We start from the raw sequence: 17,320 nt of genomic DNA, 5'->3' as shown, positions 1-17,320 counted from the left end.
CTCTCTCTCTCTCTCTCTCTTTCTTTCTTTCTTCTTTCCTTTCCTTTGATAGGGTCTCACTCTATCACCCAGTCTGGAGTGCAGTGGTCCCATCTCAGCTCACTGCAACCTCTGCCTCTTCGTTCCAAAGGATTCTCCCACCACATCCTCCCAAGTAGCTGGGACTACAGGTGCATGCCACCATGCTCGGCTAATTTTTTTTTTTTTGGTAGAGTTTCACCATGTTGGCCAGGCTGGTTTCAAACTTCTGACCTCAAGTGATCTGCCCCTGCTCGGCCGCCCACAGTGCTGGGATTATAGGTGTGAGCCACCATGCCTGGGCTACTTTTCCTTTTTGTAATAGAATATTTCAAATGTGTGAAAGTAGTCCAGGTGCAGTGGCTCACGCCTATAATCCCAGCACTTTGGGAGGCCGAGGTGGGCAGATCATTCCAGGAGATAGAGACCATCCCGGCCTACATGGTGAAACCCTGGCTCTACTAAAACACAAAACATTAGCCAAGTGTGGTGGCAGGTGAAGTCCCAGCTACTCAGGAGGCTGAGGCAGGGGAATTGCTTGAACCCGGGAGACGGAGGTTGCAATGAGCCGAGATCGTGCCACTGCACTCCAACCAGGCAATAGAGTGAGACTCTGTCTCAAAATAAAATAAAATAAAATAAGTAATATAATCAACCCCATGGTATCTATCAGCCAATTTAATTATCCATTATCAACTGACAGTCAAGTCCATTTATACCCACACTGATTTCCCCCAGCCATCCAGTTTATTTTGAAGCAAATCTTAAGATAATATATATTTCATATGTAAATATTTTAATATGTACCTATAAAAGAAAATCTTTTAAAATAACATAACTATAATACCATATCCACCTAAAAGCATTAATAGTAATTCCATAACATCATCAGTCAGTATCTACATTTGCCCAATTGCCTTGTAAGTTTGTTTTTTTCTTCTTTTTTTTTTTAAGTTTGTTTATTTGAATTGGTATCCAAATATGATGAGTACATTGCAACTGAGTGGCATGTTTCATGCCTTTAAAAAAATCTTTTAAAAAAATCTTAAAAAGAAAAAAATAGAGACAGGGTCCCACTACGTTGCCCAGGCTAGTCTTCAATTCCTGGGTGCAAGTGAGCTTCCTGCCTTGGCCTCCCAAAATGTTGAACTTACAGGTGTCAGCCACCACGCCCTGCCTCTTAAGTCTTTTTTGGTCTTTAAGTTTTTTTTTTTCTTCCATTTTTATTTTAAGTTGAGGGGCACATGTGCAGGATGTGCAGGTTTGGTACATAGGTACATGTTTGCCATGGTGGTTTGCTGCACAGATCATCGCGTCACCTAGGTATTAAGCCTGGCATCCATTAGCTATTCTTCCTGATGCTCTTTCTCCCTCCACAACCCCCCATCTGACAGGCCCCAGTGTGTGTGTTGTTCCCTCCCACATGTCCGTGTGTTTTCATTGAGATAGCTGGTGGGAGAGGGTCCGTGGAAAAACACCAACCAGCCTGCACACTGGGCTGGAACTGCTGGTGGGAAGCACTCTAGCAGGGACTCTGGCCTTGCAAGAGTCCCTGTTTCCTCCTTTTCTTCCTTTTTCACCCAGTAAAGCCCTGTCTTATTCAGCATTCAAATTGTCTATGAGCCTGAATTTTCATGGCTGTGGGACAAAGAACCCCGTCTTCAGCTGAACTAGGGAGAAGTCCTGCAACAACATCATTCAGCTCCCACTTATAAATAAGAACCTGTGGTATTTGGTTTTCTGTTCCTGCCTTAGTTTGCTGAGGATAATGGCTTCTAATTCCATCCATGTCCCTGTAAAGGGTATGATCTCTAGTATTCCATGGTATATATGTACTACATTTTCTTTATCCATTCTATCACTGATAAGCATTTAGGTTGATGTTATGTCTTTGTTATTGTGAAATAGTGCTGCAATGAACATATGCATACATCAATCAATTTATTTGTCCTGTAGAGTTACTCTTAGTCATTATTTTGCTGATTGAAACTATTTTCTGTAAATTGGTAGGCAGACTTAGAGGGTTGATCAAACTTAATGTAACTTATTTGACAAGACTGTCTCATAGAAAGTACTATGTTTTCCATCAGGAGGTGCATGCCTAATTAATTGTCTCTGCTTTGTGAAACTAGAAGCCACTGATGAGCTTGCTTAGGTCTGATGTAGAGCAGACAAGCCCTAAAGTGGGGCTTAGCCTGTGAGGGTTCTTGGCTTTGCTCAGGAAAGAATTCAAGGGTGAGCTGGTGGTAGGGTGGAAGAAAACAGCTTCATTGAAGCAGGAGTGTTAGAGCTTTGGCAGTGTTACAGCTTTGTAACTGCTCCTGAAGAGCAGGGCTACCCCTCCGGCAGTGTGCTGAGTAGCAGTGCAGGGCAGCTCTGCAGTCATATTCATACCTACTTTTTTTGTTGTTTTTGTTTTTTTGTTTTGTTTTTGAGACAGAGCCTCACTCTGTCACCCAGGCTGGAGTGCAGTGGTGCCATCTCGGCTCACTGCAACCTCTGCCTCATGGGTTCAAGTGATTCTCCTTCCTCAGCCTCCCAAGTAGCTGGAATTACAGTTGCCCACTACCACACCCAGCTAATTTTTGTATTTTTGATAGAGACGGAATTTCACCATGTTGGCCAGGCTGGTCTCAAACTCCTGACCTCAAGCAGTCCACCTACCTCAGCCTTCCAAAGTGCTGGAATTACAGCCATGAGCCACTGCGCCTAGCCTTCATACCTACTTTTAATTACATATGTATTAAGGGGTGGTTTATGCAGAAATTTCCAGGAAAAGGGTAGTAATTTCTGGGTTGTCAGCTCATTGCCATGGAAAACGGCAGTAACGCCAGGGTGTTGCCATGGCAATGGTAAACTGACATGGCACATTGGTGGGTGTGTCTTATGGAAAGTTGCTTCCACCTCATTCCTGTTTTAGCTAGTACTCAATTCGGTCCAGTGTCCAGGCTTTACCTCTGGAATCAAGTCCCACCTCCTATCTCGGATCCACTGATTCATTAGGGGTGGCAATGAAGACATTATAATTCCTTCTTCATTTATTAGCTGAAATAATTCTATAAAGAAAAATATCACCTATACTCTATTGTGCAGAATAGGCAAGAAAACTACTCTCTTTATCAGTTTTCAAAATAATGTGAGTTGGTTCTTTAATGTCCCCCGAAATGATGAATGAGTGTTGTTTCTAGGTATCATTATGAACAAATGAATTTAAATAGATTTTAGATGTTTCAGTCCATTGCCATCATTATTCATTTTGGTGCTTGCTCGTTCCAGCTTTAGCCGGTGGGAGCCTATTTGAGTTGGCTCCTCCATCCCTTGGTCATGACTCTAATTTCCTGACACCATCCTTCCTATCGGGTATGATAAGATATTTTAAGATCGTCTTGTACATTTCTTCCCCACACCTGGAATTTTACATTTTCCAAATTGCTGGTCCCTTTTTAGTACAAGAGGACTTCCGGTTTTTGCTTTAAAAATAATTGTTTTGAGAGGAGAGGGTTAATATCTAAATTTAACTTTTAAAATATTTTTGTCAAATTAATCAATGCACGTGTATTAAAAGTTAAAATTCTGGCTGGGCGCAGTGGCTCACACCTGTAATCCCAGCACTTTGGGAACCGAGACGGGCAGATCATAAGGCCAAGAGATCAAGACCATCCTGGCTAAAATGGTGAAACCTCGTCTCTACAAAAAATACAAAAATTAGCTGGACGTGGTAGTGGGGGCCATAGTCCCAGCTACTCGGGAGGCTGAGGCAGGAGAATCGCTTGAACCTGGGAGGCGAAGGTTGCAGTGAGCCAAGATCATGCCACGGCACTCCAGCCTGGGCAACAGAGAGAGGCTCCTTCAAAAAAAAAAAAAAAATTAAAATTAAAATGGTTCTGAAGAGCAGTTCAACCACTTTTAATGATTTCAACTGTTTTGATAATTACCATTGTTGTGACTCTAGATAAATTGCTGTTGCTTAATTTACATATTTCACACATTATCTATGGATGTGCTATGGTAGATGATGATTTAGATCATCAGTGTCACTTTCTCATGGTTCCTCCTCACTCCTCTCAGTAGAGTCATTTCTTGTCAGAGCAGAATTGTAAAAGTCTGCTTGGGTGTTTCTAGTATTTGCAAGGTTCTACTCATTTGGAACTCATGATTTCTGCCACCATTCTTAGAAGTTCATTCCACACACTTATGTGTGCCATTGGTAATATGCCTTTCTTTCTATCCTTCTTATTAGCAACACTCTAGTCTTAGCTATTCAACTTACTAGTCGAAGAAGTATTTAGGAGGTCGAGGTGGGCGGATCACTGGAGGTAAGGAGTTCAAGACCAGCCTGACCAACATGGCGAAACCCTGTCTCTACTAAAAATACAAAAATTAGGTGGGCATGGTGGTAAGCCTATAATCCCAGCTACTCGTGAGGCTGTGGCAGGAGAATCACTTGAACCTGGGGGGAGACGGAGATGGCAGTGAGTCAAGATCATGCCACTGCACTTCAGCCTGGGCGACAAAGTGAGACTCCATCTCAAAAAAAAAAAGAAAGTATTTGAAACCCATAGGGTCACGAGCAGAATCCCGTGGAGTACTTCAGAGACCTGCTTTCACCTTGACATTAGTTCATTACCGTTAGCACTCTCCAACTGCCATTATCAAGTCCACATTTTTATTTTTCCATCTAGTTCATGAGAACATCATGTGAGACTGTAAAATATCTTCCGAAAATCAAAATACATCAAGGTCTTACAATTCAATTAAAACAAAAGTACATCATTTTTTAAGTTTATTATAATTTCAATTATATTTATTACCATATCCAGTACAAAGAACTCCTTAAATTTGGAAATTGACTATGGAGTTCATTTCCTAAACACATTATAACTCTAACATACAGTTATAAGCATAACTTGTGTCATTTATTTAATATATACACCAAAAATAAAAAATATGTATGTATTTGGTCGGGTGCAGTGGCTCACGCCTGTGATCCCAGCATTTTGGGAGGCCAAGGTGAAAGGATCACTTGAGGTCAGGAGTTTGAGACCAGCCTGGCCAACATGGTGAAACTCTGTCTCTACTAAAAGACAAAAGTTAACTGGGTGTGGTGGTGTGAGCCTGTAATCCCAGTTACTTGGAGGTTGAGGCAGGAGAATCATTTGAACCTGGGAGGCAGAGGTTGTACTGAGACGAGATGGCACCGCTGTACTCCAGCCTGGGTGACAAAGCAAGACTCCATCTCAAAATAAACAAACAAATAAATAAACATATAAATAAATACTCTATGATTCTGCCAATTCCTCTGATCGCAAACATTCCTCTTTTAGGAAAGTGGATCATAAAGGCTGTTTCTGCCAATGCAAGGCGTCTGGGATCCTGGTACTCCTCTAACCCTTGTAATATATATATATATATATATATGGCTAAATTGGCTCTTTTTAAGGATATCTTCTGCCAGTATTAGATTTTTATTTTTCTTGCAACTCTTGGCAATTTTTGATTCTGCTCAATTTAGAATCTAATTTAGTTATGCAGAAACATTGATGTAAACAAATATACTGACCTTTTTTAAATAAGAAAATAAAGATACTGTTCTATTGAGTTGGGGTTATATTTTAAGATACTTTCACCAACAGTGGATCCTTTTGTGCGGTGCCTAACAAACTATTTGGCCTGATCCTCCTGGAGAAATCTGTGAGCTCAGGAAGTTGTGAAGTGGGTTGTATGAGAGTTATAGTTCCATTCTGTGACTGGGGAGGGGCGTATCCCTCAGTATAAAGCTCACTCTTAAATGTAAAGAGTAAAACCATGCTTTTACCAGCCTGAAATCATCAACCCAGGGTTACACTTCCACTCTCTTTAGCAGAAAACTAACAATGCGTGATTTTGAATTAATTCTCTGGAGGGTTGAGCTTTAATTTAATTTTTAAAATACTACTTGAAGTATGCCAGGACACTAGAGGAAGTCTTATGATCTTATGGGTTATCGTGTAGTAAATACGCTGATTATAGTAAGCACTGTCCTATACTTTTTTTTTTTTTTTTTAGACGGAGTCTCACTCTGTCACCCAGGATGGAGTGCAGTGGTGTGATCTCGGCTCACTGCAAGCTCCACCTCCCAGGTTCACACCATTCTCCTGCTACTCAGCCTCCCGAGTAACTGGGAGTACAGGCGCCCGCCACCATGCCCGGCTATTTTTTTTTTTTTTTTGGTATTTTTTAATAGAGATGGAGTTTCACCGTGTTAGCCAGAATGGTTTCAATCTGCTGACCTCGTGATCCGCCAGCCTCAGCCTCCCAAAGTGCTGGGATTGCAGGCGTGAGCCAACGCATCCGGCCTGTCCTATACATTAATACTTGGGCATTGTCACTTACCAACTTTAGTCCAATTTTAGTATTTGGTCCTTTTCTGAGATAAAGGTGAGATAAAATGATATGGATTACAGAATGATTAAATCTTAATCCAGAAAAGAAAAATGTTGTGAATTGAAAGAGAAGCTACATAATAGTGATGACATCAATGACACTATCAGTGGTTTGTAAAGGTCAAAAAATGCAAATTGTTTGTAAGACTTTTTTTTTCCCTTTCCTTTTTTTTTTGGAGACAGAGTTTCACTCTTGTCGCCTAGGCTGGAGTGCAATGGTGCAATCTCGGCTCACTGCAACCTCCACCTCCTGGGTTCAAGCGATTCTCCTGCCTCGGCCTTCCAAATAGCTGGGATTACAAGCATGCGCCACCACACCCAGGTAATTATTTGTATTTTTAGTAGAGACTGGGTTTCACTATCTTGGCCAGGCTGGTCTCGAACTCCTGACCTCAAGTGATCTGCCCGACTCGGCCTCCCAAAGTGCTGGGATTACAGACATGAGCCAGGGCTCCCGGCCCCTGTAAGACATATTTCTGAACTTAACCATTATGGTGTGTTTTTAAGGAATTGTTACAGTGGCTGGGATTTAAATTAATAGAGTTAAGTTCAAATATTTTACTGTACTCCAAAGTAAATTACTCAAGTTCCATAATAACAATTTAAGAATTAAATATTCCTTCTTCTACTTTTTATATAAGAAATTATTATTAAAGGAGAAAAAAAGATTAAGCAATTTTCCTTTAATTACTGCATGAAGCTTGAAAGCACCTGTGATCATTACTTTTAGCTCAAATTGCATACCAAACAAAAGTGTGAATCAACCCTAATGAACAACTCAGGTACTGTCTGTACTCTTAATACAAAAAGAGCATTAACATCAAGAAGAAATGCTCAATGCAGGTACTTCTAGAATTATCAAAATGATCATTAGGTGGATACTAAAAATAATTTTTTTTCTATAGTAGCACAGTGCTAATAACCTATAGTCCCTATGTGAAATCCTTCTGTATTTTAATTTTTAAAAATTTTTTGGGACAGCATCTCACTCTGTCACCCAGGCTGGAGTGCAGTAGCCCCATCTAGGCTCACTGCAACCTCTGCCTCCCAGATTCAAGTGATTCTCCTGCCTCAGCCTCCCAAGTAGCTGTGATTACAGGTGTGTGCCACCACATCCAGCTAATTTTTGTATTTTTAGTAGAGACGGAGGTTCACCATGTTGGCCAGGCTCATCTCAAACTCCTGACCTCGAGTGATCCACCCACCTCGGCCTCCTGAAATGCTGGGATTACAGGCATGAGCCACCACACCCGGCTCTATAATTTAAATTTAGAATAAATAAAGAAAATGTGGAATCTTTGCCATTAAAATAGAATTGTTATAGAATCATAAAGCATGATAAAATAGGCAAACACTCATATCTTTCTCTTTTATATGTCAGTGATGTTTATTTTTACATGATAGAATGAATTTTTTTATAATTCACAGCAAAACTATTTTAAACTATGTAACCAAGGAAGTGTATACATCTAAGTTAAATATTTTTTTTCTGATATCAAAGGTAATACATACCCATGAATAAAACATTTAGAGGAAAAAAAACCAGAGAAATATTTTTAGAAAGAAAATAGGTAGCTCATGCCTGTGATCCCAGTGCTTTGGAAAGCTGAGTTTGGAGGATCACTTGAGGCCTGGAGTTTGAGACCAGCCAGGGCAACATAGTGAGATCCTGTCTTTAAAAAAAAATAATTAACAAAATATTAGCCTGGTGTGGTGGCCTGTGCTTGCAGTCCTAGCTACTTGGGAGGCTGAGGTGGGAGGATTGTTTGAGCCCAAGAGGTTGAGGGTGCAGTGAGCCATGATTGTGCCCCTGCACTCTAGCCTGGTCAATGGAGCAAGATCTTGTCTCAAAAACAAATAAACCCAGAACATAATCGCCACATATAGTACCACACTTAGAGATCACCACTATTAAATTAAGTTTTAAGGGCAATACAATGCAAATGAGTAATTTCTCTCTTTTTTTTTTCTTTCTTTCTTTCTCTTTTTATTTGAGGGACAGGATCTGGTTCTGTTGCCCAGGCTGGAGTGTAGTGACATGATCACGGCTCACTGCAGCCTCGACCTCCTTGGCTGAAGTGATCCTCCCACCTCAGCCTCCCAAGTAGCTGGGACTACAGGCACATCCCGGCACGTGCCAGCACTCCTGGCTAATACTTTTTTTTTGTAGAGATAGGGCCTTACTATGTTGCCCAGGGTAGTCTTGAACTCCTGGGCTCAAGTGATTTCCCGCCTCAGCCTCCCAAAGTATTAGGATTGCAGGCATGAGCCACCATGCCTGGCTGATCAATTTCTTGGTGTTTTTTTTTTTTTTTTTTTTTTTTTTGAGACAGGGTTTTACTCTGTTGCCCAGGCTGGAGTGTGGTGGTGTGAACACAGCTCACAGCAGCCTTGACCTCCTGGGCTCAAGTGGTCCTTCTGCCTTGGCCTCCCGAGTAGCTGGGACCACAGGCATGCACCATCATGCTCAGCTAATTTCAATTTTTGTAATTTTGTAGAGACAGAGTTCTCATCATGTTGCCCAGGCTGGTCTTAAAATACTGGGCTCAAGCAATCCCCCTGCTTCAGCCTCCCAGAATGTTGGGATTACAGGCGTGAGCCACCGTGTCTGGCCATTTTCGACTCTTAAAGCAAATGAGATTTCATCCAACCTTCTTGTTTGGCAAATTAACAAATTTCCTATTGAGAACAGTTCATCAATGTTAAGGAGAGAGTGAGTCTTTATAATTCTAATTTCTGCTTACTGGATGAGAAATGAGAAATAGAAAAATATATAACTAATCTACCTCCAGCTTGGTAAAGTATAATATTTTATAGGACATCTTCTAGGATATGATTGTTTGAAATTTCCTCTATTTCCACCATTTTCATGAAGACTATTCCATTAATTAATAGTTCTCATTATTTGAAAGGTACAGAATCTCTGAAAATCAATTTAATGGACTCTGTTTATAACCTTAATTGCTTTTGTTGCCCTTATCTGGATTTCCTTCAGTTTATTTGAATTTTTGCAAGGTAAACCACTGAAGGTGCATGAAAAAAAGTAATTATGCCTCCTTTCCTCCATCCAGCTTTCCTTTGTACATAGGCAGAAGTTGCATTTCTTCCCTTCTGTCTCCTTAATGCCACTTTAATAGGAATTCCTATGTTTTTGTTCTTGTTATTGTTAAATAGGGTCCCTACCAGACCTCTGGCACTCCAGGCTCCTCTCATCTATTATATTTCAGTATTTCTGATTGTTCTTCCCTTTCCCCTCAGAGATAGTAGATGTCTTCATTCTCTCTTCTCTCAGTCTCGCTGTCTGTCTCTCTCATTCTCTCTCTCTCTTTCTCCAGTTTCTTTACCCACATTTCTGTTGCTATGTTGTCCTCACAGTTCCCAACACTTCCAGCAGTGCGGGCAGGATTTCTGTACCAGGCTGGCACAAACAACCCAAGAAGAAAGGTGGTCACTGGGCCAGCCTTATTAGAGAGCTGTGGTCAGGATGGCCTGTGGCCAGTCTGGTCCTAGCAACCAGCCATCAAACTATTGTTTGTGGCACAGAATCTCTTTAACAAGTTGTTCTTTGCACAAGGAAATACACCAACTGCAAGGGGACTTGCTATTGGAAACAGATTTTGCTATAGTGGTGACAGGGATGATAGTCAAAATATAGAACTGAATCCATCAAAGCACTGGAATTTAATCCAGCTATAGCGCTGGGGGCAGGATCCTGGAGACTCCCTGCTTATCCAGATGTTAACACTATGCTTGCTAGATCATGGGAATTTTGGGGGCGGGGAATTCTAGTGAGGAATAAGGGTGGATGTCAGGGAGGGCATAAGAGACGGTTCGGCAGATACTTTTAAATCAATCAATATCATAGTATTTTAGTATTTTAATAAACAGAGGCCGGGTGTGGTGGCTCAGCACTTTGGGAGGCCAAGGAGAGTGGATCACCTGAGGTCAGGAGCTTGAGACCAGCCTGGCCAACATGGTGAAACCCCTTCTCTACTAAAAATACAAAAATTAGCCAGCTGTGGTGGCACAGCTTGTAGTTCCAGTTACTCAGGAGGCTGAAAGCAGGAGAATCTCTTGAACCTGGGAGGTGGAGGTTGCAGTGAGCCAAGATCACTCCGCTGCACTCCAGCCTGGGCAACAGAACAAGACTCCATCTCAAATAACCAAACCAAACCAAAACAACAACAACAAACTTGTTCAGCTGAATTTTGCATACCAGGTCAATGTCGGCCTTTTGGGCCATAAGTTTGTCCTCACTCATTTTCTGTCTTCTGATTCTCCTTGAGACCAAAACACACGTATCTAAGTAAATATCCCCATTTTACAGAAGAGGAAATTGAGCCCCAGAGAGGACAAGTCATTAGGGGCCAGCTGGAGCTGAGATGTAAAGCCAGAACTAACTGACCCCAAAGACAATGCTGTTGAGACTAAAATTGTTACACAACAGTATTTATTAATGTTCTTTAACATTTGCTGAGGACTCTTGAAGATATTTTTTAGTTCTTATGGCAACCTTGTGAAGTAATGTGGGTATTATTATCAATCTCTTTTTACCCTAAGATAATAGATACAGGTTTGGGAAACCCAAGGTTTAGAGAAGTAACTTCTTCAGAGATACTAAAAGAATAAACAAAAGATGGAAGAGCTACTATGTGGTAGAATATATGGACTCATATATGGTTAGAACTTCTGATTTGGGAACCTCTTCTCTGCCACCACACTATGCCACCCTGAAGTCTGTAACTGTACATTTCTTAGAGTACCGTCTCAACAATGCCTGCTTTTTTCTGCAAAGATGACTGTAATAATTCGTGACCAGTGGTTAGACATTTAGAGTTGTTCCTCCTGGCACTGGGTTGGCACTCAGCCAATTACATTCTTCCACAAGATTCTCCTTAAAACCAAAGGCAAAAAAAGAAACAAAAAATGGCAAGCAACTGAGGGTCACTTAACTGGGATTTGAGGATATTTGTGGCCATGTGATAACCACACTACTTAGAGTAACACTAGCTAGATGTAACTGACTAGATGTAACTACATTAGCTAAAGTAACACAAATTAGATGCAATAACCACATTACCTAGAGTAAAACTCCAACTTCAACTCTAAAATCCATGTGTTTTAGGAACCATTCATGTAAGTTTGGAACTTCTTTTCTGGGAGTAATTAATATTTCGACCTTGTATCAAATGCTTTATTTATATACAAACAAGTGAAGTCTTTGATATTTCCTTTATCCAATATTCTAGACTGAGTGTAAATGTCACTTCTTCCTTGAAACACTCTTTACCTGCCCTAGGCAGAACTAGCCAGACCCTCTTCTGTGACTAAAGCACTTTATACATACCTTAACTATAGTCCACCTAAATTGTGCTGCTATTATTTGTATTTCAGGTTGACCTAGGAGGACTCTGACCTGTAATCTTTTTCTCCCCATTAACTACATTATGTTTGACATATAGTAGCTATCCAAGAAACAATTGTTGACTTATTAAATAATGTATACACACACTAAGAAAATAAAATTCATGTTGACATAGTTTGGAAAGAAATTAAGTGTTGCCATTTTTAGTGGTGGGAGTGAGGGTAACATTTGGTCTTTAGTGATACCATTTTTAGTGGAGGAAACTAGGAAACTGTTATCTGTGGTAACATTTCGTCTATCTTGGAACTTTATATTTTTGGTTAAGCAAATACGGGGAATGAAGGTTTAATAGCTCTCATATTTTATTATAACATTTACAAATCTGTTTATTGCATTATTTCACATGCAATTTCAAGAAAGAGTCCCTGATGTAAAAGCAGTATTCAGCAACTTAATTTAAATGATGATGATTTAAATAATTTAAAATGATGATGTCATTCTGTATATATTAACATGGAAAGACATCTATGATACATTGTTAAGTGAATAAAGAGCAAGTTAGGAAGGAGTGACTAAAGTATTAGCTCATTCTTATAAAAAATAATTCTATGGAGTCTTGGAAAATATTCCAGAAGAATAATATTGGAGTAATAATATTATTTATATCCTCCTCCTTGCTTAAATCTTGTATCCTTTGACCAATATCTCCCTAATCCCCACTCCTCCCACATTTCCTTTCTCTATAATGAAAGATTACAGTGTTCCAGGTATGAAACTGTCTTCCCACATTATTTTAATCCTCACAATAACTCCATAAATTCACTTATAATTAATTAATTAATTCCTCATTCAACTTATAATTCTTGTCCCAGGCATTGTGTTAAATGGTAGAGATATAGCAGTGAACCAGAAGGACGCAGTACCCAATGTTTCATCATTATCTTAACTTTACAGATGAAAATTAGTGAGGTTGCCCCATCCACCAGGGGTCTTCCAGTCCAACTTCTGGTTCAGCTAAACATACAGACTCACAGGACACCCATGGGCTATGTTGCCACCAGTGTGTGAAGACAGGTACGGCATAGTAACCACAGTATGCCAGCAGGGCAGCATCTGGACTTTTTTTCTGTGGGAATTCGTTTTGTTCTTTTTTTTTTTTGAGACGGAGTCTTGCTGTATTGCCCAGGCTGGAAGGCAGTGGTGCAATCTCAGCTCACTACAACCTCCGCCTCCCAGGTTCAAGCAGTTCTCCTCCTCAGCCTCTCAAGCAGCTGGAATTACAGGCATGTGCCATGATGCCCAGCTAATTTTTGTATTTTCAGTAGAGATGGGGTTTCACCATGTTGCCCAAGTTGGTCTCGAACTCCTGGCCTCAAGTGATCCACCCACTTCGGCCTCCCAAAGTGCTGGGATTACAGGCATGAGCTACTGCACCTGGCCCAATTTTTTCTGTGGGAGTTCTTACAGCAGAGTTCATACATTCTTCCAGGAACCACCATCTTTGGTCCTTCAGAAGATGGCTCAGATGCAAGGAGATGAGACCCACACTGGGTGGATGCAGGAGCCACCCTGACTTAAAAGCCTCATTCTCAATGTGATAACTCCATAGGCACAGTGTCCATAAGAAGTACTACCTCCATCTGGTATTTATAGTTCATGATCTTTTCTCCCAATTCAAAGGCAGTTTGCCAATCAGAGGTCATTTCTACCAGAAGCAAGGTTAACTAAAAATATAGTTGGCATTTTGTTCCTATCAGATCACCAGGGAAACAGAACTAGAGAGTGAAACAAAGGTCAAATTTTCATGCAGAAGAAGGTGAAAGGGTTTTTGTAAAGTAGCTTATTCAATAAACAAATGAAAGAGTAGATTCAGACTTAGGTCTGTTTGACTCCAAGTCTAGCTTCTGAACTTCACTGGATAGTAACAAATGTGATCTCTGGGGGAAAAGCTTTTAGATAACTTTACTTTCTTTTTCATACTTTCTGAATTCTCAGATTTTTTTCCATAATCAGAAAAAAAGGTTTTCATAGTAAAGACTACAGCAACATGAAAATATGCTTTTGCTATAGCATTAAGTGAAAGTAGCCAGAAGCAAAATGATATATGCAATTGCCCCATGATTAGGATGATGTAAAAAGAGAAATGCACAAAGAAAGAAGCCTAGCAGAAGTACAAAGCAGTCCTAACAGTAGTTGAATCAAGATGGTTGACTTGGAAAAAGCTTTTTTCCTCCTGTTTTCCAGATTTTCTATGAAATGGTGATGTTATTCTTGGAATAAAATGGAATACATTTATTAAAATAGAAAAGGAATTACATTTAGCTTATAAAATATTTGAAATGTAAAAATCATGCAAACATATCACCCTAAGATAATATATATAGTTTCATATTTCTTCATATAGGTGAATACATTTTATATAAAATTCAGCTGTTGGGGATTCGGAAGTCCCAAATTATCTGAAAACACGTACCTGGTCATGGACAATAGAAAGGTGGATTAGAAAGCAGTTCTGTTCCATTCCCAAAAGTCACACATGGAGCTAGAACAATTTGCCCAGGGTGGCTTCTGCTGCACTCCTGCCCTGACACCACTGTTTCAGTGCATTACGGTAACCTCCCTAGACTGGGTTCATGCAGCAGAGCTGGAATACTATTGCTCAATTCCTTTCACATGCTGTCTATAGTTATTTCAGGATAGAGCTATTTAAGGTTTCATTTTCCTTCAAAACTCACGTTTTGGGCTTTACATGATCCTTCTTTAGCCAAGGACTCATATAATTGGATAGCTGCTGTTATATTTTGCATGCCAAAATTTCCAAATAGCAAAGCGTCAGCCATTTTCTCCATAGCTTTCAAGTTTCCCATGTCAGCTGCTTTGGCAAAAAGTAGGTAGGCTCTGTTTCAAGAATATGAAGTCAAGTTTGATTTTCAAAAATGAAATTTTCTTCTCCCTCTTCAATACTATTCATACTACTTCTCTCTAACAAGCAGGAACCAATTGTCATACAGTTTAGTGAAGTTCATTACATCTCTAGATCAGTAGATTTTTTTCATTCCTAAAGCAGTCCTAAGGTTATAATTTCAAATATATCTCACAAACAATAAAGCTACTAAAAAGGAGAAATATATAAGATATACCATCTTATGCACTGAGTAAGCTTATACACTGAGTAAAGTGAAAAATTGAGGAACTTATCCTAAAAAAGGGAACTCTCCCATGGCCACCACCATTATTTATGAATATTTGTTTTATAAAATAAATTCTGAAAAATATAAGAATAATCAAAATTGGAATGTAACCTCTAGGAAGTTGCTATCAGGAGTGTGATGATCCCTTCATATCTTAAAATAATTTGCTAAACAGAATATATTCTTTAACACAGCAAAGTCAGACTCTTTGGAAAAACAATAGTGAAACAAAACCTTAATGGCTGGGGCTCTAGATTCTGAGTGCCTGGTTCAAATCCTGGTCCCACCACTTACTAGTTGGAGAACTTCAGCTAAGTTATATAACTTCTCTGTGACCCTGTAATCTATGAAATGGGGATAGTATTATAGCACCCACTTCATGGGGTTGCTGTGAAGATTAAATGAGACAATCGTGGGAAGTGCTTGGCATTGTGACTGGTATAGAGTAAGCACTCAGTACATTTAGCTATTATTATTGGGACTGTTGCATTGATTCTAAAGTTTTATAGCATGGTAATTGTTCTCCTATAATTAGGTGGTAAGTGGTGTGAACATTTAGTGATTAAAATGATAACTGCCACAGGATTACCTTACACTGCACTCTTTGAGTCCCAGTCAGAAGTCACCTGGACCTCATTGGTATACGAAGTGATGGAGAGTCTTGCAAGGTCAAAACGTGTCAGAGACAGGGAGTATTTTAGGCATTTATTTTCACTTTTATAACTTCTTTTTTGAAGGTAGAAAGACCAGAAAGCATTAACTTCTACCTGTGACCTTGGCTCAAATACAGGGAAAAATCCCACAAAAATCTACCATTGCTTCTGACTCAGGAGAATCAGGAGACTCACCTTTCTGTACAGCCTATCCATGCTGAGGCTAAAATAAACTGCTCTTGGGCAGAAGCTGGAGCAGAATAGTCCAGGCAAGAAGGACCTCAGACAGAGAAACATCCAGGTAGGCATTAGAGTCCTGGATGTCAAAACACAGGGTGAGTACTCCAGTGGAACAAAAAGAGGTAGGAAACTGGAGTTCAGGAGATCAAGAAAGAAATTAAACCAGGTCAAAGCAAGATGAAATTCTGGAGGTGGGAAGGCAAACAAGGTAGACGGTCTCAAGGTCACTAAAGGCAAATGTCTGGCACCCTGGGAGAGGCAACAGGAAGAGAGCCTGGCATCAGGATACAGACTCCCTTGTGCCTTTCTGTCACGTGGCTTCCTGCTGCAACTCTATAGCCTACTGGGACAGGAGGAGCACCAGCATGGACCGGGGCACAGAAACCTGAGATAGGCTGCTGGGGCCTCCAGTAGTACACCTAGTATCTCCAGCATTTTATACTCAGTCTCTGGACCTGGAGGGCAGCAACAGGCTGCAAAACAAATCCTTCTAGGTATCTTGCATTCCAAGGGCATTGTGGGCATACGGGTTCCCTAGGAGAAAAATCCAAGGCGCTATAAGGGATACTAGAAGTAGGATCCAGGGCTGGAGAAAGTTGCTGATAGGTAAGATTAAGATATGGGCTGCAATCCCCAAGAGGAAAAAGGTGGGAGAAGCTGGGCAGCAGGAGCAGATCCCAAAAGACAATTTAGTTAGTTATCTGGATCATCTCTACAGGGTCTGGCATTGGATGCTTAGGTGGGTGATGGGGGAGGAAGGGCTCAATGCTTTTGCAGGGCACATCAAAAACTTGGTATAAAACAATGGCTTATCTTCAAAACTTCTTTGCTGATGGGGATTGATTCTTAATGAAGGGCCACCACTCTAGCTGTCAGTGAGGCTTCCTGACTCACTCAGACAAATTTGTTCTCTCTGACATATGCTTGCTTAATATCTGTATTTTTAACAGCACTAACTTGTTCAGTGATTTTTCCTACTCATATAGAAGAAGAGGCTGAATGAATGAGTGAATGAACAAATGAATTGGTCCAGGATGTGGGTGTGGAGGAGCCAAAAGGATAGTCTTAACCTATCTTACATCTGTCCTGCCAACCCAGGAAGTAGCAAAGCAAAGAGGGGATAGAACAGAGGAATGAGTGGGAATGAAATTCTTCTCCTTTGGTCAGGAGGGTGTGCAGTCATTTTTTTCTCCACCTGCCCTATGCTTAGGCATGGCTGCACAGGTGTAACTTGCTTAAGGAGACAGCAGGCCATCCTGATAACACAAGAACTTCACCCAGCTTGCCCACAAACCCCTGAGATCTCTTTCTATGAGCCCATTAGATTTCAGTTCTCCATTGCTAACAACTCAAAAGGGTCAGGAGGCTGGGTGCTGTGGCTCATGCCTGTCTCTACTAAAAATACAAAAATGAGCTGCACGTGGTGGTGGG

The 17,320-nt window shown here is 40.5% G+C and overlaps 1 protein-coding gene across 3 annotated transcripts in view; it reads right to left on the bottom strand.

The window, feature by feature from the left end:
• SEL1L2 (SEL1L2 adaptor subunit of ERAD E3 ligase) overlaps positions 1-17,320 on the bottom strand; it is a 150,224-nt gene that overhangs the window by 53,940 nt on the left and 78,964 nt on the right. For all 3 annotated transcript variants that reach the window (XM_023217830.3, XM_026456120.2, XM_026456121.1), the window contains one exon: positions 14,541-14,703. In XM_023217830.3, the coding sequence (XP_023073598.1) occupies positions 14,541-14,703 (163 nt within the window). The remainder of the gene's footprint in view (positions 1-14,540; positions 14,704-17,320) is intronic.

This window comes from Piliocolobus tephrosceles, chromosome 20, assembly GCF_002776525.5.
Source record: "Piliocolobus tephrosceles isolate RC106 chromosome 20, ASM277652v3, whole genome shotgun sequence".
NCBI classification, from domain to species: Eukaryota; Metazoa; Chordata; class Mammalia; order Primates; family Cercopithecidae; genus Piliocolobus; species Piliocolobus tephrosceles.
Note: the sequence above shows the minus strand (reverse complement) of the source record. Positions and strands in the feature narration are given on the sequence as shown.